General features: G+C 45.3%; 1 protein-coding gene across 2 annotated transcripts in view; it reads right to left on the reverse strand.

The window, feature by feature from the left end:
- Positions 1 to 27,765, reverse strand: part of BRINP1 (BMP/retinoic acid inducible neural specific 1) — a 378,646-nt gene that overhangs the window by 20,489 nt on the left and 330,392 nt on the right. For both annotated transcript variants that reach the window (XM_036022140.1, XM_028529423.2), the window contains exons 6-7: positions 13,411 to 13,647; positions 8,448 to 8,670 (exon numbers count right to left, since the gene is read on the reverse strand). In XM_036022140.1, the coding sequence (XP_035878033.1) occupies positions 8,448 to 8,670; positions 13,411 to 13,647 (460 nt within the window). The remainder of the gene's footprint in view (positions 1 to 8,447; positions 8,671 to 13,410; positions 13,648 to 27,765) is intronic.

Consider the following 27,765-nt stretch of genomic DNA (forward strand, 5'->3'; position numbering starts at 1 on the left):
GGCAGGAACTTTCCGCAGACACCAATTAAGCACTGCACGGAGCAGGAAATATGTTAAAAGCTGACATGGGTTCAGAAGGTACGGCCCCAGGATTGGAGCTTGACGTGGATGCCGCCAAGGGATTTCATCTCAACAATGCATAATTACATTGTGGTTGGCTAAGGCCCGGCCGGACTGGACTGCTGGGTCAAAGCTGTGTGAACACGGGAAGCAAAAATAAACCGAAGACCAAGAGTCATTGGAAAATGCCAATAATTAGACTGCCTGCCCTCAAGTTAAGATTCCATGAATCTGCTTGGCCTCAGAATTCTTGAACCTCTACCAAAACCAGGTAATGGGATCTAGGGAAGAAACATCAAATCAGACTGACATTAAGCACCTGCTTAGTGCTAGGAATTTTTCTTCATTTCATTGAGTTTAATAGACTCCGAGAAGTATCTATTTTTTAATAGATTCCAAGATCTATTTTTTTCAATACTTTCAGGATTTGAATGCAGGTCAGTTGAAACCCATCTGCCCTTGCAGTTCCCTTTCTTCCACAGTCTGGACCATCATCACAGTCTGAGGACCTGACTTGCAGCCTCGGTCTGTTCGCAAATTCCCTGAGTGACCTTGGGCATGTCACTTAACTCCCTTTGGCCTTCCTTTCTTCATTTGTGAATGAGGAAGACGATAGAAATATATACTACACAGGTGGAAAATCTGTAGATCATGTACCTGGCCATGGGACATAATTTAAAAAGATGATGTCAACATGCCTTGCGGACCCCCCTTCAAGTGGAAAACAGTGGATGTGTGTATGCATTGAACAAGGCAACCTGAACAGCTCCCGTGCGCTAGGGCATGATGCTGATGAGCGGTGGAGAACGTGGTTACAGACGCATGCCTGGAGCTGATGATCTCACAGAGTAGCAGGTGTCTATAAATAGACACACGAGAGAATAATGGTAAACTGAGATTTGGGCTTCATTTGGGAGGTCAGAACGCCAGGAAAGCATGTAACACGGCCTTTTGGTGCGGGGATCACAGCCTTTAGTGCTGAGGCCTGAAGGACACATAGGAGCTACCAGGGTGAAGGAAGATGAAGGAACGAGGAAGGCTCATTCCAGCGGAGGGAATAGCCATGTGAAGCCTGCAGAGTGGGAGGAGCCAAGAACACCGGCGAACTGAAAGGAGGTATACAGAGGATGTGTTATAAAACTGCACAGCTGAAACCTAACTGCACAACTTCACCTTATCAACCAATGTCACCCCAGTACATTTAATTAAAAAGAAAAAGAAAAAAGGAGATAGGTCACAGTGCAGCTGAGGGAGCCAAGGAAAGGTGTGGGAAGGCCAGCATGAGTGGCAGGCAGGCCCAGATCATGGCAGCCTTGAAGGCCATCTTAAGTTTCTGCTCCTCCTCCTAAGGGTGGCGATCAGTCACCAAAAGGTTTTAAGCAGCTGGTGATGAGATAGAATTTGATTCTTAGATAGTAATTCTGATTGCTCCCTGCAACATAGATTGGAAAGTGATTAGATTCAGAAGAGAGATTTAGGTAAAAGGCCATTATATTTGGGGGGAAGAAAGATCTTAGTTTGAACTCTAGGCTACTACTCATTAAAACGGACTAATTAGTATCACCTGAAAGCGATACTGCCCAAAGATCCAATTACTGACCTTCTCCCAATATTTGGGAGTTGAACTATTACTCATTCTCTGTACCATCCCTCCCAGAGCCGGGAAGGACCTCAGAGACACTGAGCCCAGTGATTTCCAGATGGTTTTAGGAAAACAAACAACAACAACAACAACAACAACAACAACAACAACGTGTCACCTTCGTTTTCCCAAATGAGCTCTAATTCAGAATTCCATAAAGGCAAATGGACGAAAGGTGGCACTCAGGGTGGGGGGTAATCAACTGTTCAGTTCCTAATCTGCACTGCACCCCTGCAAGGCATGGCTGTTGTGCCCAGGGTTCTCTAGAGCACCTGCCCCAGGCCAGAGCCAGGGCTAGAACTCAGGGCTCCTGGTTCAAACCAGTGTCCTCTTCAGCATGCTGTGATGCTAGGAACTGAGATTTTGAGGACAAAGGCCCTATTGCTTGTGTCTCTCTCTCTTTTTTTAATAGTAGACTTTTTAATTGAGAGTCAGAGAAAGAGGGAGGGTTGGAGAGAGAGAGGGAGAGAAATATAGATGTGAGAGAGAAACATCGTTCCGTCTTGCACACACCCCTGACCTGGGACCACAATGCACCACCCAGGCATGTGCCCTGACCAGGATTCGAATCCGCAACCTTTCAGTTTACAGGACAAGACTCTAACCAACTGAGCGACGCTGGCCAGGGCCTTTTAAAAGCATCTGGCACAGGGCTGGGGGACCAGGTGGTCAGTAAATATTTGTGGAATTGCACAGAAGTCAGCTAATTCAGCATGGCTCTTTCATTCTCACACTTTCTCCCTTTCTTCCTACCTTATTTTTCCCTCTTTCTCTCCCTCTTTTCTTTCCTTCTTCACTTCATCCTTCCCTCCTTTGCAATAAGAGGCAATTTCTCCCATAACACAGTGTATTCTAGGCAGGTCATCCATCACCTTGGACCATCATGCCTCAGACAAGTAGAACAGCACAGAGGTTCCAGGAGAGGAATCCTGCCCCTTATTTGCTGTGTAATCTTCAGCAAGCCACGTAACATCTCTGTTCCTTAATGCCCCCATTCATGAAATGGGATGTGTTAGTGCCACCTGATTAAGTGAGGTGAAAGTACGTCAAGCAGCGCCCGGTGCGTGGCACATACCTTAGACTATTAAATATTGCTTTGGGCCAAAGCTCAGCTTCATTCTCTTCCTTACGAATTTGGTTTCAAGTGCACCCTACTTGCATACCCCCCTTTCCTAGAGTACTCAGAGTTTACAAAGTGCTTCCAGGCACAGATCCCCTGAGGCAGGAAGAAACGGTGATGCCCATTTGCAGATGGGCAGAAAGTCCCAAGTGTGGATAATAGTGGTGGCCAAAGTGAAAGTCTACCTCCCAATCTTTCCCCCTTTCCAACTGCACAGGGCAAGAATGTCCTGGTAACAGAACAACCCTCGGAAACCTTCCTTGTGGGTTCCAGCCTTCCCTTGACCTGTCCAATCACAGTGCCTTGACACTAAGGCCAGCTCCGACATAAGCTAAAGGAAATCCACCACAGTATCCCTGGGTCCCCCCAATAACATTATACATTACTAGCACCCAATACATTTTTGGTGAGATGTTGGACCGCCCCATGGGCAAGCGTGGTCTGGAAGTATCTTGCATTCCAACAAGCACTAAACCTTGGGGTAGACGAGTCTTACTTGTTTTGGTGCTTCCAGAGCTCAACGCAGAGTAAGCTCGCAGGAAACGCTTGCTGTGCTGACCTGCCCTGAACCTGACCCCTTCCCTCTAACTACAGGAAACGTGCCTGATGTCATCTGCCTGGATTTCGGCCTGCGCTTCAGGACTGACTCAGGGCTCCATGGCTGGGGCCACTTCCTGAACCTCAGCACACTGTAGTAGAGACGGTAAACTCTAATCCTGGTCCTCCAGCCCATGACCTTCATGGGCTAACCCTGCCTTTGGCATCAACATACACTCGACCCAGGGAACCCAACCAAAGCACAGCTGTTTCTCCCAGCCACCGGATACTGCCAAAAGCCTGCACAGCGCTCTTGACCGCCAAGCCCACCGATAGAGACAGCAAGACAACTGCACTCCTGCCACTTACCTGCCCTGTGACCTTGGGCACGGCAATCACATATCTGACTCATTAGTTCTCTCATTTATGAAACAAATTCAATAGCATCAACTTCACAGAGATATTGTAAGGAGTAGATGAAAAGATATATGCCATCATCATCAGTACTCAAAGTCATTGAGCATCACACTGGGCTAAACAATTTATATGCAAAATATCGATGCCTGGTAAAAATAACAGTAAGAAAAGTGGCTAACATATATTGAGTGTTTTCCACCAGCCAGACACTGTTCTAAGTATTTCATGTGGGTTATACGACTTAATCTCCAAAACAGACTTACGAGGTTGGTACTATTATTAGTCCCATTTTACAGATGAGAACACTGAGGCTCAAAGATGGTAGTAAGTCCCCCAAGGCTCTAGTATACGCAGGTGACACTGCTGGTTACACTAGTTACTCAAGAAACAATCATTATTATTTTGTGTTTGTTATTATTATCATTAATCTTACTTGCCCTATATATGGGATAGTTACCTCTAGGTCTCATTATACTCAATTTATCCTGTGGTAAATCATCTCCGAAGAAGACTCCTTTTGCCCCCAGTGACCTGCACCTCCCACTATTCACACCTTTGAATCTGGACTGGGCTTTTAGCCAATAGAATGTAGTTCAGGCGATGCTCTCTGACTTCCAAAGCTGAGTTGTGAGAAGGCTCACAGCTTCCTTTTGGTCTCCGAGAACTGTTTTGCAGGAGTGAAGGCAGAGCACCCTCTGCCTTCCAGCCCAATGTACAGATCCCAGCACGCCTTGAAACAGAGGCCTCATTAGCTGTATTTGGCTTTTCACTATAGGTTATAGCTACACACCCCTTTTTAGTAGTAACAAAATAATTTATTTTATTTTATTTTATTATTTTTAATTTTTTCAGTCACCATTTATACACCCTGTGGGTGGAGGTGGAAGAGGTTATAGGGTGATAAATGGTGAATGAAAAAATAAAATAATAATATTTATTGAACTTGGGCACATTATTTAACTATCTATGCTTCAGTTCCCTTATCTGTAAAACAAGAATAGTAAAACAGTAAGAATTCCTAGGTTCAAGGTTGCAGTAAGGAGGAAATTAGTTAATTCATACACAATGCACAGAACAGTACCTCACATTTAGAATACATATACTCAGTGACAACTCTCTCTCTCTTTCCATCTCTCTCCAACCACCCCAACCCTCTTAGTATCTCTTCCACTATCTTTTAACGGAGGCAGGCATTTACTAGGCTTTTTAAATTTTAAAACCTTAATTCTCACACTTAACCTGAAGGCAAGTGTTATTATGTCACACTGCAGATGAGGCGAGGGGCTTACATAAAGCCCATTGGCTGATCAATGATGGAGCCAGGATGTGGACCCCGTCCGCGTGTGGCTGTAGCTCTTTCCCTCTCCCATCCAGCCTCCACCACGCTGCCGTCTGCCTGCCACTCAAGTGAAAATCCCTGTGCCACATGTGGTAGTGACAGCATCTGCTTGGTGGACCTGTCCCCCACAGAGTCTGGCACACAGACAAAGCACGGCCTAGCAGTCAGTTCATGTACAGATTCCAGCTGGCTCCACTCAGATGGCCCAACATCCCCTGAGTTAGCACCTCTGTCTGACAGTGCTCCCAGGCAAGGAGGTGTCCTGCCTGCTGGTGTGAGAAATGCTCCTTAAAGCCTTCGATTCAGATGTCAGGAAGCAGCCCCCAACCAGCAAGGAGGTGCAGCCTCAGACGGACCAGCACAGGCCAAGTTTCTGTGCCCCGTCTTCCCCAGTACCCAGCATTCCATACCCCTTACATGAGCGTAATAGAGTGACTGGCCCAGGTGCAATTGCAGACATCCTCTCCAGGTGAGTGGAAGAGGGATGGTATGAGTTGGGCAAGTTTTCTCACCTCAGGAGGAGAGAAGGCAATGCTGCGAGTCCCTTCTTTGACAGTCCTGATGGAGGCAGGACACCTCAAGCCGTCTACACCAGACAGCTTGCACAGGAAGTGGGCCTCCGTGCTCAGAAAAGTGAAGGGACTTGCTCGGGCATCACAGAGCTCGCTAATGGTAGGGCATGGTCTCAAATTCAGACCCCTGATTTTTTCTAGTGTTCCTTCCATCACCCAAAGCTGTCCCTCCTTCCTCCCTCCTCATGCCTGGAGCTCCTCTCCTGGAGCTCCTGAGCCTTCCCTATGCCTGGCATGCCCTGGGTGCTCTGTGCTCTGTGCCTGGGCCCTCTTCTCACTTTTCATTCATGTCTTCCCAGTGTCTTGGGGTCTTTGGACCCTTCACTTTACACTCTAAGGTGACAGCCAGCAACACCGTAGGCATGTCCGTTTCAAACCTGGTAATGATTACCCTTGTCCACCAGATGTGCATTCAGTGTGGTCAGTCCTGGGGATGCACAGTTTCCTTACCGAAGGATCTTAGCAAAAGCCTGATGGTGTTTATGCTGCATTATATCTCCCCACGATTCATACATTCAATTCCTCACCCCAGTGCCTCAGAATGCGACTCTGTTTAGAGACAGGGTCTTCAAAGATGTCAATGAAGTTAAACAAGGCCACCGAAGTAAGCCCTAATCCAACAGGATGGGTGTCCTTAGAAGAAGAGGCGATTAGGACACAGACACACACAGAGGGGTGGGCATGTGAACATGGGGAGAAGACACCCACCAGAGAGAGGCCTCAGGAGAAGCCAGCCCTGCCAACACCTCCATCTTGGACTCCCAGCCTCCGGAGCCGTGAGAAAATCAGTATGCTGTTTAAGCCACTCAGTATGTGGTACTTCGCTATGTCAACCCTAGCAAGCCCTGTATATATGGAGCTTTCCTGATTGCCAGCAGAACTCCTCACTCCTCCTGGAAAACACATCTTTCGCAGCACCGTGTCTGGTGGGCATTTTGGAGAGTCTCCAAGTGCCCATGGCAGGTCACAGGACAGGCACCAGAGGGATCTAAGTGGGATCTATTTCAGACACTCACTCATGGTACCTGCTGGGGCATCTGTTGCAGATGACAAGGAGACCATTTGGAGACAGAACCTCTTTCTTAGCCCCTGGTTCTGCAGCATGGCAGCAAGTGAGCAACTGCCAGAGAAATTCATTCTGATTCGCAAAATAATTATCACATGTCCTGTGCAAAGCAATGGGCTCAAAGTTGAAAGGAGCAAAGAAAACAGGGATGAGCACAGGCAAGTGTAGAAGAAAGAGGTTTTATAATAGGAAAGGACAGGAAAATATGCTGACCAAGGCAGGGCTTTTAGGTTCATGGGATTTTAAAATAAGGAGCCTTCTGTATTGGCTGGTACAATCTGGGAAGACTTCATGAAAGAGGCAGCATTTGCTCTGAGTTTAGAAAAATGTGAGTAAAACGGGTATGTAGATGCAGGTATTTAGGATGAACAGAGACTGCTTAGACAAGCACTCAGTGATTTTTAAATTGAACCCATAGAGCATGGGGATTAAGAACACAGTATTTAAATTCACAAAGTTGGGGTATCTGGTCTCTTCCTCTTAGGTTAGGGTTTCCACACCTCAGGGCCACTGACTTCTAACCCTGCTGTGGGGCCACCCTGTGAAATAGCACCTCCCCCCCTGACAAGACCATAAGAAATGTCCTCAGACAGTTCTAAATGGAAAAAAATCACCATCCGCTGAGAACCACTGACTTTCACACTGTAGTCTTAGACCAATCACTTCACTTCCCTGAGCTTCAGTTTTATGGTCTCTGTGCAGAGGGTAACACTCTTATATACTGATATGTGGCGGACATAGAGTCTGCTCAGCAAATGTGACTTAGCCTCAATCATTTTAAGAGCAGATCTCTTTCCAAATGACATTGAATGTGGAACCTCCAAACATGAGGTGAACGAGGGCACAGCTGCGTCGGCTGAAGCAGGGTGGGGAGTAACCGAGCCTGTATTCTGCTCTCCTGCGGCGCCTGCATGGAAACCCGCAAGCCACAGCCACAGCAAACCCCAGACGCGGCTAGCTCCTGAATGCTATAGGAGATGGACCCTGAAAGACCTGGGTGTGAATTCTGGCTCCTTCCCTGTGGGCCCTGAGAGAGAAGATGAGCGCTAAATGCTGTCTGGCTTGTTTACCCTGTGTGCCATTCATCCGCACACCTGGTACATCAAAGGCAGGGCTGGGACTAGAGTGAGGCAAGTGAGGCATCTGGGCATTTAAGGAGGCGCTCACTCTCAGGGGAGGACCCTGCACTCACAAGACCCAGAGAGGGCGTGCCCCCTTAAATATTTCATGGCAGGTGCCTTACTTGCTTCCCTCTACTCCTGCCTGATCAAAGGACCTCAGTAAACAGTTGACTGATTAATTAGGTAAGCCAGTTTCTTCACCCTTAAGATGCGGATCCTAACATCTGCTTTTCCAAGTAGTTTTAAATTGAAAGAGAAAATGCATTTTAAGCAACCAGAATAATTTCCTATAGCAGTCGGTTCCCTTCCTCAGTCAGATGGATCAGACAGGACACAGAGGCTAGAAGTTCAGGGTATAGTCAGGAGACAGTGAGAAACCCGTTGTTTCAGTGCAGCCAGAGCCAGCAGGGGAGAAGCCAGAGACGGTCCAGAAAACTGTTGGTCCGGATCACGCAAAACCTCTCTCGACACCCCCAAACGCATCAGCTGCATTGCATTTCCCCCTGCAGCAAGCAAATACAAGCTAGCACCAGGTCCAAGCCTGCGGAGGCAGTAGAGGGAGCCAGTGCTTACCTCTCTCTGGGCAGCTGGTGGTTGGGATTGTGGCGGCAGCGGACGCTGAGGCCGAAGAGCTTGCGGGCGGTGCGTTGGATCTTCTGCCTCTGGGCCTCCATGGAGCTCTGCAGGAGCTTGTAGCGGTTCTGCAGGTCCCAGTCGTTGCCCCAGTGCTGATGGATGCTCCCAATGGTCAGGAAGTGGTTGCTGGGGAGACGCTTCATAAACGATTTAAACTCATCTAGTGGGAGACAAAGGCCAGGAGAGAAGGGCTGAGCATGACAGCCCCAGCTGAGGTGGCCCACCAACCAACAAAGCAGGCTTGCAAATAAAGCTAACTTGCCAGAGGCCCATAAACATGGCACTGGCCTGCTCCGCTCCCAGGAGGGAGTGCAGGGGCCACTGTGCTTCCCATGAAGGGTCTTTGACTTGGCTGCTATAGGAGTGAACCTGCATCCTGTGCAAGACAGGGCTTCCCAAACTTCTGTCCCCTGAATGCCAACTGGACAATGATATTCACTATCACTTGGGTGGGTATTTACTCAGCATCAACTAAACACAATTTTTATCCAGTTCTACGGTGCACAGAAAACCATGACCACATGCTTTCAGTACAATGGGAGCTGTGAAAATAAGTGGGACAAAAACAATGTTAATATATTCTGGGCGGATACTATTACCTATTACCTGACCAAACTGCTGTACCTGCTCTCACTTTGAAATGCAGAAGAAGCAAGGGATAGATAGGTCTTAAGGACATGTTTGCACCAATGGGAACATTTCTCTTTGATGTATTCTTAAGTCTGACCAAGAACTGAAACGGATCAACACCCCTCCTGTGTGACCCAGTCTCACGGGAAGTTGTATGTTCATGACGTCTTATGTCACATCCCATTTTGGAAAACTCCACCTTAAGAGATGGGGACAAACTCTGGAGTCTCCTGGGGGAAGGCTTCTGCTTCTGTGGTGCTCGGTTTCCGAGTGTCAGCATGTGCTACGACTTGACACGGACTTAGAAATTATCTGGGTCAGCTCTCTCGTTCTGCTTATGGGGAAACCGAAGTGCCAAGTGAGAGATGACTTTCTGAAGGTAGAACAAAGCCGTGAGCGCCAAGAGGCAGGACTGAAACCGGAGCTGCTGTTTTCCGATCTAATTCTCACTGCTCTACCTCGGCCACGTCCCCCTTCAACTAGCGGGGAACGTAAAAGAATTAAGAGGTTAATCATTTCATAGGTGAAACGGCAAAATGATTAGATTATGTGCATAATAAAATGCACATGTACTTGTATCTTGAGCCCAATATTTTCACTTTATGTTCTAAAACCTACAGGGAGATTTCAGGTATATTAGGCATTCATCTTATTTAAAAAAAAATGCTTACAAAGTTCTCAATAAGCCCCAGCTTCAGTCTTAAACACCTAACACATAAAAACACATATCAGTGATTTTGTAGCAAACCTCTGAGGTGGGCGCTTTTAGCACCCCCTTTTCTAGAAACTAGGGCACAGAGAAGTAGATGAACTTGCCAAGGTCACGCAGCCAGTGATGCTAGAACTCTGGACAGGCTCTGACTCGGATGCTCTTACTTAGCATGTTCCATTTACTCTCAACACAAAAAAGAAGATCAGTGTGTTGGGAGGAAAAAAAATAAAAGGCGCTGAAAACACACGTACAGGAAAACCGCCTCTGACGCCTTGAGAATTCAGGCACCTCATTACGGACAGGCAGACATGCATATGCCTGCGGGCTGCGTCTCACCCACCCGACAGCTGGGCCGCCATTAATCTCTTGACGCTTCAGTTTCCCCATCTGTCAGGCAGGTACAATAGCTTCTAATTCAAATGTTGAAACAGTGACACAGGACTGTCTCTGCCTGCGTAGTTCCCAAAATGCAGAAAGTGCTCAGTGGACGGGAGCAGAAGGTTGAGAGGATGACACAGGGCTGCATGACGGGACGGGGGCATTCAGTGAGCAGGCCGCAGGCAGGGCGCCGGCCCCGACTCTGTGGCTCGGGCCAGGCCAGCGCTGCTCCTGTGGAACGAACACATGCATGCAGACGGCTCCGCTGGCTCACTTTGGAGGTCACAGTGCTTTCCATGAACCCGAATTCGGGTCAGATAAGAAAGCATAATTTAAAAGTTAAAGTGACTTATTGAGTTGGCCAAAAATGTCCATTTGGTTTTGTTTCCCGTAAGATGGCTCTAGTCGCACTTAGTTGTCTCTAACTTCATTTTAAACAACTTTGTTAGATTGTATTGTGACAGCTGTATTATGAGCACGCATTTAAAAAATACTTATCAAAATTGGTGAATTTTTGTGTAGTCACTTTAATATCGAGGATGGAAGAAAATACACAACAGTTCTGGCATATTATGCTTTATTCTTTTAAGAAAGGTAAAAACGCAACTGAAACACAAAAAAAGATTTGTGCAGTGTATGGAGAAGGTGCCGTGACCGATCAAACGTGTCAAAAGTGGTTTGCAAAGTTTCACGCTGGAGATTTCTCTCTGGACGATGCCCCACGGTTGGTTAGACCAGCTGAGGTTGATAGCAATCAAATCAAGACATTAATTGAGAACAATCAATGTTCTACCATGTGGGAGATAGCCGACATACTCAAACTATCTAAATCAATAAAGTTATTGGTGAAAATGAAAAAAATGTGTCTTTTGTTTTATGGAAAAAACTAACCAGGCTTTTTGGCCAAACCAATACTTTCTTGACTAAAAGTGGAAGGGTCCTCTCCCAATAAGGACAAGCAGACCCTTATTTGTGCATGTGAACTTGGTCCTATTTGACCACCAAACTGTGGAGCCCCCAAAGAATCTATGGCTTCTACCTTTAGCTGGTCATAAATCCCTCCAAATTACCTGGTGCTGAAATAAGACGGAGGAAAGTATACATGCACAAACCACAAAGACGTGTATGGATGGATGATTTGTCTTAATGGGTAAAACATGTCAAATGGGTAAGAACACGGTATCTAAAGTAAACGTGTGCTCCTCTGGGGACAAAGCATGGCACCAATAATTTCCATGGACTATTGAGCTTACTCTGCAAAATCTCAGCACATCAGCATCCCACCCACCCACCCCCTCAAAGCAGTTATTTTCCTTGGGAATGAGGACCACATGCTCAAGACCCTTATTGCTCGTGTGCATGGCTTGCATTCTTTTCTGCTTTTTAGCAATGGGGAGAATCTCTTTGCAAAAGCATTTCATCAAACGCTTCTTTTGTTTGAGGCCAAATAATCATCACAATACATTTCCATTCTGAACCTCTCGCTTTTATGCATTCCTAGGATTTTAAATGGACTAATGGGTGCGGATTCTTAAGGCATCCACGGCTCCATTGGAGCTGCATGACCTTTTAAGAGCAGAAATCACTGATGCATCGTGTGCGCTCAGAGCTGGTTGGGGACTTGGAGTTCATGGAAACCAGTGGTTTTCAAATACAGCTCCACAGAGCTCAGCTTTTATCTCTGGTACACAGTAGCTCCAAGGTATGATTTTGTTTGATCAAAGGGGTTTTTGGCTACATATTTGAATAAATTCAAAAATTAAACACATAAACATGTCCTCTCATTTATCAGATGAGGGAACTGAGGACTGGGGGGTAAAGTGGAATTAATAAGGTACAAAAGCTGCTGGGAGCACGGGGTCTGGAATCAGGGATTCCATTACTGACTCCATCATTTACCATGTAACCCTGGGGAAGACACTGGGTCTTGGCGCCCTCCCTCCTCTACAACACAGCAACATTGTTCCTTACTCTAATGCAGTTCTTGTAATAGATTTAAGGAATATAGAGTTGTTTTTAAAACAGTAATGCTCTCTCTATATGTCCATTTATTTAACAGATTTCCGAGCACATACTTTATGCCATTATTTGGCATCTCTTCACAGAAGTCTCAAGGATTCCCAAGCTTTTCGTGTCCAAGCTGAACACACAGTTTTCTTTCCAAACCGTGCAGGGTGTTCTAGCTCCGTGAGTGGTACCCACATCCATCAAAGTGTCTGACAAACATGCCTAAAAGGAGTTCTTGGATCTCATCTCACTCTTCCTTTCTCAAGCCCTGCTAGTTCTCCCTTGCAACGAGCTCAGCACCACGGCACGCTTCCCCCTTTGGGCTCCCTTTGCCATTGCCCTAACCTACATCATGGGGCATCTCTCTCCTTGGCGCCTGGGGATGGCCTCCCACTGGTTGGCTTGCACTCACCCTCCGATCTCTGCACCACAGTCAGACACACAGACTCCGCTCTTCCTGAGGGTGTCCTCCCTGACCCTCCTGACCACATCAACCTCCAGGTCCACGTGATGAGCTCACAGTAGCTTCCCGTTCTACAGATATGGTTAAAGTGTCAATTATCTGCATGGTTACGTGAGTAATGCATGGTTTTCCCATTAACCAGAAGCTGCTGGAAGGCTGAGATCCACATGGCCTTAGGTGACAGACTTTCTTCCTCTGAGCCATGAAAAGCAGGAAATAGCTAAGTGACCTGAGCAGTGACTTCTAGCTTTGACAGTCCGTGACTTCTTTGGGTATCTATATAAATATTGACATGTATATGTATATATACATATATATATTTACCTATATGTGTGTGTGTGTGTGTTGATTTAGAGAGACCGACAGACTTGGGAAATAATACAAGCATGTTTAACTCTCCCTTCCCCAGAGGCTTCCCATGTGCAGTGTGGCATTACTCTCTCTGTCTTCTGGTTTCAACAAAGACAACACATCCCAGGACCATGCTCCTGATTACACTGTTCATTATCTCACTCACTGGAGATTTATTGAGTGCCCTACCCCATGACAGCTACTAGACCTTGCTCTGGACCCTCCAAAGTGAAAAGGGGGGGCGGGGGAAGGGTGTGAGTCACTGTTCCCGCACAGCAGCCTAATCCTAGTCAGACAGTTTCCTTTTCCAGACCTGGCTCAGGGCCATGCACGCAGCAGGAACACGCCAGGCCCCCTACCTGAATTCTCCAGGTCCTTGTAAGCTTCGGCCCAAGACTTGGCCATGTTGGCCAGCGTGTACTCCATGATCTGGATGTCGGTGATGGGGCAGTTGCACTGGGGGAACTCCTCCGCACACTGGCATCGGCACTGGCTGTTCTGGCACACGTACTCGCCCTCGCCGTTGCACATGATGTAGCTCAGGGCCGACTGGACAAACTTCTCTTGCAGGTACTGAGGGAAGATGATCTGCAGACCTGTTGGAGGAGAGCAAGAAGAAGAAGAAACAGAGGGGTTTAAGAAGGTGTTTCATTAACAGCTTCAAAAGGTGATGGGTAGGAATGGGAAGCTGCTAGCTTCCTCCCTGTGTACTGTAACCAAAACATCTCGGAGCCGGCCTGCATCCAGACAGGTCATAATTGGTGAGGCCTCCAGGTGCACTGCTTCTACTTCAACTTCTCAGGTCCCGACCTTGGCCAGCTCTGAAATGTACACTCTGTGCTGTTACACTAAGACTGAGGTCTGGTATATATCTTTTCTATTTTGGGAGAAAATCCTTATTGGACAGCACAAGATTATTGTTTATTTTTTCTTATTTCCTTCATTTCTTTCCTGTTCCTTTCTTCAAATATTTATGAACCCTATTTATGAAGCTCAAGTCCTGAGCTAGGCACTAGGTCTACAGAGATAAAAAAAGGAGATAAAAAAAGACACGCTCGCAGCCCTTGGGGAGTTCGCAATGTAATCAGCAGGGACAGACATAGACACACATCATCATAACACAGCTTTATAGACCCGAAGCAGAGACGGCCCTGGGAGGCGACGGGCAGCCGAAGACTGCAAATAACACGGCTTGGAGAGCAGAGAAACCTTTGCAGAGGAGACGGTGTTTGGGCTGGTTGAAAAGTAAATAAGAAATCACCCTGTAAACGGAACAGGAAGAATATTCTGAAGAGAGGAACAGCAAGAACAAAGACCTAATGTATCTGTGAATGCAATGAACTTGGATGGGTGGGGGTGCCTTCTGTAGGGAAACAGGTATCAGGAAGGAGCAGATGCCAGAGTGCAAAGAGCTTAGTTCTAAGGAATTTGAACTTCATTCTGTGGATAATGGGGATACTTTGGTAAATTTCAAGGGTAAGAATGAAATGTCAAGAGCGATATAATTTCATGAGACCACTGTATCATAAAAAAATAAAATATTAGTGGAAAATGGTATCAGAGAGAATTTTCTTTCTTTCTTTCTTTTTTTTTGCTTTAAACATGAAGAAGCCAGGCCCCACTGAGGGAAGATGACTAGCCAGTTGTTGATTATGAGTACTCATTACCACATCTTACCATCTTTTCTCTGTACTTGAGCTTAACAAAGCCTTAATCCTCAGAGCCAATGATGGAGAAGGGTTTATCTGGGCATGAGCTCTCCTCCTGTGCCCTTGAAATGTCAGCATAACCTCCGGTGCCCAGACAGTAAGACAACTCTGAGTTAAATTAGTTCATTAATGTACTTTCACCTGGGACATTTCTCTCTACTTCATTTGGAGCTGCTAACAGTTTTAGCCACCAATGCGTACGAGCGTAATGGCTTTACTACCCACCATGCAAAAGAGGACTGTTGTTTGGATTAATTTTTTTTTTTTATCATTCATGCTTCAGGGACATTCCCTACCCTACTCATTGGGGATTTGCGGAATAAACTCAGCATTTCTCTCACTCTCTACTTCACATTTGTGTTTCTAGATTTTTATCTTTCCTTCTCTCGCCTTCAAATTATTTTTAAAAAACAAAGCTCTGTCATTTCAACTTGTGTTCAGACGGCATCTCAAAAAGACTACTGGAGAGAGGCATTGTGGCAATAAAGCTTGGGCCTCCAGCATGCCATATGGTTGGAAACCACAATAAGGTAGCTCCAGCATGCCATATGATTGGAACCTGCTAGAGTCAGGTTCCTCCCTCACTATGTGAGTCATCTCAAATAAGTTATTCTACCTTTCTAAGGCCCCATTTTCTTTTCTATACCATGAAAATACTTTTAGCGCCTACATCAGAAGGTTGTTGGGAGGACTAAGTGCAAGAATTTCTGCAAAATGTCTAGAACAGTTCCTGGCACATAGCAAGTAAATGTTAATTATCCCTTTTGTTGATAATGATGTGATAATGGTACTCCTCTGATGAAAGTTTTTGAAAGTTTCAACAGAATCTATAGAATGCATGAACAATAGCTGTGGGTATTTAATCAGAAGAAAATGACACTCGGAAGGCAGTCTTTAGATATTTGGAGAGACTTAACAAGAAGCAGGGTTTAGCATTTTAGGCCTGTTGAACCAGCAGTGGTGGGAGGGGCTATTCGGGAAGGTGTATCCTACGTGAACGTGCGTGGAAGGCGTTCTACCAGATAGAGCTGCACAGCTTGGGCAGGGGGCCTCTGCGAGCCTGGGTGAGGCCCACACCGATGAGCACAGGTCCACGTGAGTTTGAGTGACTGCTCGGAAGGGCTTGCTGTACAGGGATATAATACAAATACTGAAAAGTGGGCAAAACAAGTCAAATCAAGCAGAAAAGTTTCTTCTAAACGAAGTCTCCAATTCTTTCCGAGTATGCATTATTGAGTCATTTTATCTGTATCAGAATTTTCACTTCCAAAGCAAAATTTATTTTTAGCTGATCCCTATCCCCTATAGGCATCCGAGTCTATGGATTGGGGTTGAGTTTCTGTTGCTTAAAGGAATTCTATAGACTATACCCGCAGTCCTATTTTTCTAGCTTGCTCATCATTTTCTTTCTCCCTTTGTAGGGGATAAAATATTCTATTCTTGGTCCCAGCCCAAAAGGAATTGGGGGAGAGCATTTTTAGAAAATTGCGTCAAACCATGTCTCTGTTTGGCAAGGATACAAAAGGCACTATTACCTACCCCACTTAATGCAACGGAAAACAGATGAAGTTTGGGGTTGGGGGGCTTGTGGGAGAAGCCGAAACGCAAAACTGACTGCTCTTTAAAAATGGAAACTCAGAACACGTGAGCTGTCTCTGAGGCTGAATCTCCTGGGCAAATTTGAAAGAGAATAATGAAGACATAGCAATTAAAAAGCACTTTTCTGCAAAATGTCATTACTGTTTTAAAGTTACATAACCATTTCTACAGCAGCGGAGGTTCACAGAGCAGTCACCGCCAGAGCCGTCTCCTGACGACCTGCGTCCAACAAAGGGGCCCATTGCTGACCTCCTAGCTGGGCGCCTGAATCCGGCAGGCTTCAATGGGAGTCGTAAATAATTTGGAGGGGGATTTGGCCTCTGGAACCACTGCTTGAAAGATATACAGCTGCTGGCTAGGTTGGAATATTCTGTCCCCACGGTTCCCAAAGACACACACACACACACACACAGAAAGAGAAAGGAAAACTGAGAAAATGAGGGAGAAAGAGAGAGAAAAAGGCCACCCTTCTTGCCAAGCCTATAAATTTTGCTTCACAAAACCCAGGAAGGCAATAGTTGAGAGTTGCATTTGAACACCAATTCACCCACGCTAAACATATGGAATATTTCCCCCTCAATCTCATTATACTTTGGGGGAAAAAAAAATCTTGTTATACTTTAAAATGGAACGTTTCGGTGTTCCGCAGAGCGAGTGGGCAACAGAGATGCAGGAACACCCACGTCACCTTCTCTTTTCCTGCGTTTGTCCCACCCTCCCCAGTCCTTCCTCCCACCTCACATTCAACACATACACCTCACCATGTTCTCTGTATTTTCCCCAGTCTGAAATGTGATTTCTCCTTCCCTCCGGCACACAGTGAACTAGCTCTGTTTTCTGGCCTCCCTCCCTCCTCTCATCTCCTAGCATTCTCTTCTTTATTCAGAACACACCAGGCACCCTGTCCTTTTCCAGTCCCTGCGTGTGCCAGTCATATCCCCCCAACAGTCTCTGCACTTGTCCTTCCCCGAGCCTAGAATATTCTTTTCCCAGACTCTGCCTTCTGCGCTGTCCTGCATTCCAGCCTTCCTGGACCACCCATGTTAACATGCCTCTCTGTCTTCTTCACAGGATTCGTTACTCACTGAAATGATCTTATTAATTTGCTTTCATGTTTATTTTTCCATCTCCCCCATCAGAGGGTGAGCATTAGGGAGCAGGGCCTCGCTTTTCCATTATGGGCCTGAGAGTAAACTAAGCCCAGTGTAGGGTACATGAACTCATTTGTCGAATGAAAAACAAACAAACAAACAAAAAACTATTATGTTTTTTTAAAGATTTTATTTATTTATTTTTAGAGAGGGAAGGGAGGGGAGAAAGAGAGAGAGAGAGAGAGAGGTCAATGTGCGGTTGCTGGGGGCCGTGGCCTGCAACCCAGGCATGTGCCCTGACTGGGAATCGAACCTGCGACACTTTGGTTTGCAGCCTGCACTCAATCCACTGAGCTTTGCCAGCCAGGGCTATTATATGTATTAACCCAACAGAAAAACATGTTGTCCCATTAGATTTAGAAGATGTTAGAACTGAAAAGTTAGGTGGTCTTCCCGAAGCCCCACAGCTAAAGTAACAGACTCAGAACCCAAAGCTAGGAATTCCAGCTGAGTCCTGGAACACCGGAGGGTCCTCCCACCTCTCCAGCGGGCCAGTGTGAAAACTGAGACAAAATCCTGGCTTAGTGTTCCTGCAGTTGCTCTGGTGCAGAGTGGCCTTCTGGGAGTGTTGTAGACTCTCCAAACTCAGGTTTCTTGCCTGTGAAGTTAAAACCCCAATAACCACCTTCCAGGGCTGTTATGAGGAGTAACTGAGGCTGAGAAAAGGCATAAACACCACTTAAACAAGAGCCTGGTTGTCATGGGCTGAATGTGTGCATCCCCCCAAAATTCATTATGTTAAAACCCTACCCCCCAGCATCAGGAGGTGGGGCCATTGTTAGTTGATTAGTTCCTGAGGGTGGGGCCTCCCCATAGGATTAGTGCCTTTACAAGAAGAGGAAGAGACAAGCTCTCTCCCTCCCTCTCTTCTTCTCTTCTTCCTTCTTTACATCTTTCCTTTTTATCATCTCTCCTTCCTTCTTTCCACACATATTGCTTAAACCCTATTGTGTGCCAGGCGCCCCTGCCATGGATACCCGGGTGAATGAGGCAGGCAACTCCCTGCCTTTGCAGGCCTCACAGTGTAGGAAGGAGACAGACGTATAACTCACCAAGCCGCTTGGATGCAGTGAGAACAGTGCTCTACTAGAAGCACAAGGTTGCTGGGGGAACCAGAGGAAGAACAGCCAACCTAGAATAGCGTGGGGGTGGTCAAAGAGGCTCTCCTACATGGGAGAGGCCTTTAGGCTGAGACCCAATGGGTTAACAGGAATGAGGGGATGAAAAATCCACGGAAAAAAAATGGACTAGAAAATGAAAATACCATAGGCAAAGGTCTCAGGCAGTGAAATTTCCAACTAAGAACTGACTTAATAATCTCCTTCTTTTCTGATTAAGGTTCGTCATTTTTTTTGTTTGTTTATTTACTTGCTTCCAAATTCTCTAGAGAAGAGAATAAAGAGTTCTGGCGCCTCAGAGAAGATCACAACTCTGAAGGGAAAAACGGCATAGAGCAGAGATCCGTCAGCTCATTAGATGAACAGCAACAAAGGTCAAGGATCCTTGTTCCTTACAGGCAGGGAATATACCTGCGGCTGGGGGAGTGGGCAGGGAAGGCTCACTGTACTGTTGAGTTTCAACCATTGCGGGGGCGGGAGGGGGGGGCCGCGAGTTAAAGTAACAAGAACTTTCAAGATCTCTGAAGGATCCCTGGAGATCCCCAATAACATTGTCAATACTATTACTGTCTAAAGCAAGCACCTGGTTTCCGTGACTGTTCTCAGTGAGGCCAGGGAACATGAAACAGCTGGAAAAGAAGACCTGATCAACAAAAGCTAAAGGTGCCCCTGAGATCCAGAGATTCTAGTCCAACCTTCCTCTCTAACCACGATCCTGCTCTTTTGCTGGAAAGAACTCTTAGCCTCTTCCTTTTTCCTTCAGCAAGGTATGTGAGGAATTGTTGAAGCAGATGAACCCTACCTTCTAAGGACACACAGGGGCTACTTGGAGATTCAAAACTAAGGCACACAATTTTAAAATAATAGACAAAAAACTTCATTGATAATTCAAACATAAAAAGTAGCACCATATCTGGTACATAGTAGCAGATGATGTTTGATAAATATATGTCAAATATTTGTCAGTGATCTATTATGGAGATGAAAGAAAGTAAGCCTGAAGACAGAAATTATGGAAGATTGGTGGTGTGTGTGGGATGTGGGCAGAGCCTTGAAACCTGAGCACGGCCTTGAATAGAGACCAAGGGCAGCCACTGTGTTCCAGGCAGAGGGCTTACTGTGAATAAAGATTAGTGTGTGAATACCTTGGGTCAATTGAAGTCTTGTTCAAAGCAAAGATCATGTATTTTCCTGTTTTTTTCTTCAGCTCTGTTTTATTTTAGTTCATACCCTAATTGCTTAGCATAGTACTATTTTTTAATGGACTCACTCTTCTCTGACCTATTTCATTAGATATTAAATGCATGATCTCACACAGTGCTAACAGGAAGGGGGGAAATCCAGGTTAGGTTCTATTTCGGTTGAATATCATTTTTTCTGTCCTGCTCTTACATCAGAATGTGGCTACCTGTAGGTACCTCTGAGCCAGATAGGAGTCCCAGCTGTTGTCTTGTACCTGCTAAGTTCTGCTTGTCAAGTTCTGTCTATTTCTGAAAAGCACCAGGAAGGGAAAACAACAAGGACTGCACCTTTTGCTAAAAGTCCTCCTGATCGCCTTCCTTGTGAAAGCCCGGGGACTTCAGACTGGCAGATAGAGGACTTTATGGCTCCAACAGCCATTCTGAACTCCAGCGTAATGAAGGCATGCAGGTCAATTACCCATCTGTTTGTGTTTCTATTGCTGTGAATTACGGTATCCATCGCTGACAGCTCATTGGAGTGGAATGAAAATAAGACAATAATTCACCGGGTGAAACTGTGCAGAAAGGGCAAAAAGGCTATGAACTCATTCAGAAGTTCAGCCCTGTCTCCGAGCTGGGTCATTTGCTCTCTGGGAAATAAAGAAAGGCAGCTACCTGGGGGAAGAGTGGGTGGGTTCTGGCTCCCTCTTCTGGAGAGAGTAACCTTTTCTGTTCCAAGGTAGCATCTTCTAGTCTGTGGGATCTTAAGGAGTAGACTTGGAGCCCTTGGATGAGAGATCCACTTTCACTATCAGAAGGTCTGAGGTTCGATGACACGGGATGCTTCACTAGGTAGAGAGCTCCTTCCTCAGCAGAATTCGAAGGCTGGCACAGTAAGAATGCTTTAAAGAACTCAAGGTCCAAATGGCACATGGTAGCTTGGTTTGTCATTAACTCATATTCAGTGGCCCTACCTGCAGTGTCCTCCCTTTGAAAACATGGCATGGATCTGCCCTGACCTTAGGTGAGTTCACATAACATGTTTTGGCCAACTAAATGGGGGTGGAAGTGATGTATGCAACTTCCAAAATGAAGCAAGAAGGACCAACAAGTGGGTTCATCAGTTTGTCTTTCCCCATCCCCAGGAGAACAGCACTGTTTCATGTTGAGGCCAGCAGACAAGCGGAATCACCATGGACTGTGACCATGTCGTAGCATCAGTAAAAGGAGAATTTCCCTTTGCTAACCACTGAGATTCAGGGACTCTTTCTCAGCACAGGATAACCTGGTCTACACCGGCGGACACAGGAGTGGGAAACCTATGACCTAGGTGCCAACTTATCCCACCACCTGTTTTTATAAATTAATTGTACTGGATGGAGCACAGCCACAGAGATCTAACTATGGCCTCTAGCTGCTTTCACGCTACAATGAAAGGGATGAGTACTTGCAACAGCAACTGAGGGAGGCCCACCGAATCCTAAGGCCATCTGGCTCTTTTCTGAAAAAAGTTTGCCAGCCCCTGAACTGATGGCTCATTAAGATTCTTCCACTTTGATTTTCTAAGCGTCTACTCTGTACCACCATCCATTCATTGATTAAGCAAAGATCAATTAGTGATCATGTGGCAGGCACTCTTCTGGGCTCAGGAGAAAAGAGCGGAGACTAGAAACAAAATCCTTGCGCTCCCGGAACTCACCTTTCAGCGAGGGAGACCCACCATGAGACAACACGTAACAATGGAGCAGGGTTTATACTGACAAAGGGATGAGGGGGGCAGGGAACTTCTAAATGACAATTTTAACTTCAAAAAAAGAGAAAGTGGCCTAAACTATGAAATCACCAAGGATAAAGAGGTAAACATACTTTTACAATTAAATGTCATAAAATTTACACATGAAGGATACCGTCAAGCTTCAAGAAGGGGTTGGCTCCACTTAAGCAAAAGCTCCTTTTGCTTGAAAGCAAATGCTTTCTCATGCACATATCTCAGATTTACCAGATTTTATCATACTAGAATGCATGATAAAATCCAAGCCTGACACCCACAAGACTCGGTGTGGCCTGATCCCAGGTCAGTAGACGTCTCTGAGTTCTTCCCTAACCTGGCTCCCTCGCTTTGCTACACCCTGCCACACCACTGGCTCTGTCCCCGTGGGCCAAGTTCCCTCCTCTTCCAGTTTTGGCCCAGCTGTTATTAACTGCACGACCTTGGGAAGTTAAGTCCAAGAGGTTTAACTGCTCTGATTCTCAGTTTGCTCATTAAAGCTTCTGTTGTAGTGCCGGTGTCAAAATTAAATGAACAATTTTATATTTTGATTGTGGTGTATCCTGATTTTATGATTGAATATGTTTGTCAAATCACAGAACCCGTTCACCTCAAAAGGGTAAATTGTTTTGGATGTAAATTATACCTCATGAATTGGAAAACAAAATCAATTATATAACACATGTTAGAGTCCTAGTACATGACCATTGTTCAACTAATATCATTTCCTCATCTGCTTTCTGTGCTTTCCCTGGGGGCCTTTGGCAATCTCAAGCATTCCCCTATCGGCATCCCAAAGCACCCTGCACATATCTCAGATTTTACCAGAACACTGATCACATTGTGCTACGTGTGTCTATGTTCATGTTTCTCCTGGTGTGTGAGCTCCTGGAATGGAAAAGGCAATGCCTCGTTCATCTCCATTTCTCGGCCACCTCAGGCACCAGTAAATGTGCCTGAAGGAAGAGGAACGTACACAGATCACACTGCAGGGAGCACTGGTGCCCTGCTCTGTGCCCAGCATGCCCCACCTCTCTCTAGAGCCATCCCCCCGTTCATGAGCAGGACCCGCTCTCTTTCCCAACATCACAGCTGGAAACCTGACACTATGTTCACTTTAGCCCAGCAGCGACAGAGACAGGTGCTCAGATGACACAAAAGGACCTGACCGCTAATTTCAGCACACATTTGTTTTGCATCCATAGCTATACATCATGATTCTTGGGGAATACAGCTATTTTTAAAAATATTTCTCTGCATTCTTTCCAAGATACCAAGCACAGTGCTAGATCCTGGTAGGTGCGCAAAAATAAAACTGCTCAATTCAGCAATTATTTGGAAAGTCCTTTCCCTCACCATTTGATTAAGTCGAGTGTTGTCCCAGATGCTACAGATATGGAAAATGAATAAGACATGATTTCTGACCTCATGAGTCAAGGGGATAGGAATGAATCCAACGGCACATATCATCAGGCATCAGCCAAGTTGTATGCCACAGAACCATGAATCTGCAAATGTACCCAGAACCAAATACAGTCAGGAAACTCTGTGTATTTAATCCACCTGTTGAGACTCATAGTCCACATTGGCACAGTTAAGGCACTGAGAAGGCCTGCAGTAAGTGAGTGAGTGTGGTTCACACCATTTAATCCAGTGCTTCAGGAGCATCAAGCTTTTTTTTTTAAAAGGGAGAACTTTCTTTTTTTTATCAATTTTTAAATTAATTAATTATTTATTTAGTTATTAGATTTTATTTATTTATTTTTAGAGAGGGAAGGGAGAGAGAAAGAGAGAGAGAGAGAAACATCAATGTGTGTTTGCTGGGGGCCATGGCCTGCAACCCAGGCGTGTGCCCTGACTGGGAATCGAACCTGTGACACTTTGGTTCGCAGCCCGCGCTCAATCCACTGAGCTACGCCAGCCAGGGCCGCATCAAGCTTTTTTGAGTTACTGTGGGGAAATAAATAACCTCAGAATCTGGGTGGCTTATGACCACAAAAGTTTGTTTGCTGCTCATGTTTCATGTTGGCTGGGCTTTGACTCTTCCCCAGAAGTCTTCTCCTCTTAGGAGCTAGGCTGAAGGAGCAGCCTTCCTCAGGTATATGCCATTCAGAAAACAAGGGAGAAAAGAGCAGAAGCCAAGGCAATGTCACCTGAAGTGTCTGCTAAGATGAGGCACGCATCTTGTCCTTTCACATTCCATTGGCCAAAGCAGATCCTATGGCCAAGTCCAATGTCAACTAGACGAGAAGTGTGCATCTCCCGCAGGACAGCACCACCAGTCACACAACAACGCCCTGGCAGTCCCCCGAGAGGAAGCCAATAATGCAAGCGTGTAATCTACCACAGAATAAGGTTGTTGCTGTGCCAAATGTGTTTTTTTAAAAAATTGAATTATCAGCCCTGGCTGGCGTAGCTCAGTGGATTGAATGACAGTTGCGAACCAAAGTGTCGCAGGTTCGATTCCCAGTGAAGGTACATGCCTGGGTTGCAGGCCATGACCCCCAGCAACCGCACATTGATGTTTCTCTCCCTTTCTCTATCTCCCTCCCTTCCCTCTCTAAAAATAAATAAATAAAATCTTTTAAAAAAATTGAATTATCATATTCTTCAGCAATTTCACTCTTAAGGTATATACCCAAAAGATTTGTAGACAGGTATTCAGACAAAACTGTGCACACAGATGATCATAAGAGCAATATTCATAATATTCACAAAGGTGGAAGCCACCTCAGTGTCCACCAACCCACGACTGGTAACCAAAATGTGGCACGGCCATAAAGTGAAATTTAAGTCAGCCATGGAAAAACTGAAGTACTGACTTATGTTGCAACATGGATGAACCTTGAAAACATTTTGTTAAAGAAGCCAGACACAATAAAAATACATATTGTATTATTTCATTTATAGGAAATACCCAGAATAAGCAAATCCATAGAGAGAGAAAGAAGATCAGTACTTGCCAGGGGCTGAATAGAGGGAGGAATGGGGAATGATTCCTTAATGGACATAGAATTTCCGTTTGGGGTGGCAATAAAGGTCTGGAATTAAATAGTGATGATAGTTGCACAACAGTGTGAATACACTTAATGCCACTGAACTGTGCATTTTACAGTAGCTAAATAAGCTTTATGTTATGTATATTTTACCACAATAAAAACTAAAAGATTCAAAACAAATTGATTTGACAGTCCAAATAAATTTAAATCAGTATCTATTTGTTGAGTACCTACTAAGAACGAAACACAGAACTAAGAATAAGTAGATACTGAACAAATAAAAAAGGATATGGTTTCTTCTCTCAGGTCTCTTAATTACAATTTAGTAGCAAATATATACAATTGTGCACATAAGACAAGTGGAATGCATTGAGAATATAACAAAGGCACAATCGACACTGCCGTTCACAGTGCCAAAGGAGAGCTTCCTTCTGACTGAGATGATTTGGGGAAGTGGGGAGTAAGGATTGACTTAACAGTCTTAAAAAATACACTGGCACCATATCCATCAGAGTCCATGAATTAACTTCCACAAGCGATTTATTTCAGTGTTCGCCATCTTGGTGCCTGGCTTCTGCACAATCAATGAGCTCAGTGAGGAACTGAATGGGACACAGTTATTAAAGGAGATTATATCACCACGCTGACCATTGACCACACAGGATCTCCCTGCCAAGTACTCAGCCAAGACTTTATTAAAGGTATGGCCCCAAATGACCACACACTAAGAGGTAAGTCCTCTGAGATCCGTTCTATCGACATCAGCCTACACCCCATCAGAATTTCTACCTCCGTGTGTAAGTCTAAGTCTTGAGTCAGCAATTGATTCCAGATTTCTCCAGGTTAGAGGCAGTGCTTTCTATAGCCCTGCATACCCAGAATATCACAAGGCCTCCCTAATGGTCTGTTATAAAGGCGTTTGATCTGTTCCAGTTCTGGGTCCTTTGGAGAAGATGAGAATAACTATGGAAATGGACTACCTAGCCACATACACAAGTTGGCACGTAATTTTAGGAAAATTTCAGACTTTCTGAAGCAACTAGCAGAGCCTATAACCCTTTCTCTAATAAAAACCATGGTTATGATTCATATGCTCCAGGTTGATAAACAATATAGTGTACAGTCTAAGAGCACCAGCGCTGAGTGGACCTGGGTTCAAATTCTTGCTCTGCTGCCTACAAGATAGTTAAGTTCTGGGAGCCTCAATTGTGAAATCTGGAAAATGGATCTGTGTTGAGATGTACATGAGGCACCAACATTAAAAAATGAGGTCTATACTTGGCATGTGAGAATTATCCAGTAAATTGTAGCTATGATTATTATTTTTTTATCAGCAACCCTTGGTTTTTAGGTCAGAGGCTTTCTACAGATTTTCCTATTAAATGAAAAATAATGGCTCCAAGACAGAGGTGTTTTTATTCCCGTTTTGCAGATCACAAGCCCCAAAGAAGCTCAAAGACTTAAGTAACCAGTCCAAACTCTTATCAATGTGCTCTCCTGAACCTCCCCATTCTGTTTGTTTTCTGGTTGAGTCTTTAATTGACATTTCAATCCATTCTTCAAGAGGAACTCTACTTTTCCTTCTGATGACACAGAGAACAGAGTACTCCTTGGCTCATAAAGGAAAACCAATATTTGGCTGCCTGCAGCTGGGTGGAAGCCAGCAACCCCATTGGCACGGAGGTGCTGCTCTTTTATCCAACAGATGGAATCATGGGAAGGCAGAAATGAGGATTCCCATCAGTGCTTCCCAGGCCTCTGCTAATGAGGCAGGAAGGACCTTTGTCATAAACCACTGACTACAACCCTGGGCTGATTCTAAGGAGGATGCATCCCAAGGTGCACTGGCCACAGTCACTCAGTGGTCCACTCTGGGATCACAAGGCCACATGCAGTGACAGGGGTGTAGGAGAGGCAGGGGCTTATGAAAAGGAGATTTGATCATGGCCTGTCCCCTCTTCCTCTACTACTACAGCCAGGCAGGGCCGTATTACCATTCTACCTGCATCTAGAATGTGTTCTACTGATTCAGAGCTCCTCCAGAGAAGAGAAGTAGACTTAGGAGCCCAGGTGACTAAGAACTGAAAGCTGGAGGACCTTGGGAAAGAGATTTTCCCTTTCTGAGCCTAACTTTCATCATCTATATAATGGGGAAGATAAACCCTATCTCTTTATTAGTTGGGAGGGACAAATTGGCTAGTGGATATCAGCACATGTCTAAGAAGAAGCAGCAGCTCAAAAAGTGTTCTTTCTGAGCAGTTCTGCACTCTCTGTTCCTTTCTTTCTATCTCTCATTGTAAGATGATGTTGAAGATAATCGTCGTCACTCCATCTGTGGTGTCTAGCTACTGACGAAAGAGATTGTTGGTGCCACTTCTCTCCCTGGGCCTCCTCCTCTTACTCCTCTTACTCCTCCCCCTCTCTCCCCTCTCTCTCTTCCTCTCCTCATCCTTTTTCCTGCCTTCCATCCTTTTCTTCCTTCCTCTTCCTCCTCCTCTCCTCCTCCTCCTAGTCTTCCTCCTTCTAGTGACACTTTAGCAGCAATCATGCAAAAAAAAATTCAATTCAGCAATCATGCACAAAAATTCAATTCTAGAGAAGATGGTGTATTGAGTTCCTATGTCCATGGCACTGTGCTGAATATGATGAAATGGAAAGCTGGTAAGGTACAACCCTCTCTTAAAGAGAAGAAATAAAACCAAAACACAAATGAATGTGTTACAAGATGAGTAAAAAAAAATATCGTACCATAAAAGAAGTCTTAAAAGGGGTTTTTCAGAAGAGGTGGTATTTGGGGGATTAAGGGACATGGCCCCTGCCTGGAAGATATAACAGCCAATTCCATAGAAGAGGCACATGTACTTGAAAGATTGTTGTCCCTGCAAGGTAGCATAGTGGCTAGCACACAGTAGGTCCTCAGGAAATGGTTGTTAGGCTGAACTGGATCCAGTGTAATATGGAATGAGAAATGTAAAAGTTCCAAGAAAGCAGAGCTCACTATGTTCTCAGCAATTCATTCATATAATTATTCATTCATTCATTCATTCATTCATAAATTTAACAAACAATACTCTGAGCACTGTTTATGTACCAGGATCTACATGTTTTTCTAGAGATAGGGTCCCTACCATCAAGGAAGTCACACTTCATTGGGAGAGTCATACTGGTAAGAGAATGATTGTGTGTGTG

This window comes from Phyllostomus discolor, chromosome 3 (genome assembly GCF_004126475.2).
Source record: "Phyllostomus discolor isolate MPI-MPIP mPhyDis1 chromosome 3, mPhyDis1.pri.v3, whole genome shotgun sequence".
In the NCBI taxonomy this organism is placed as follows: Eukaryota; Metazoa; Chordata; class Mammalia; order Chiroptera; family Phyllostomidae; genus Phyllostomus; species Phyllostomus discolor.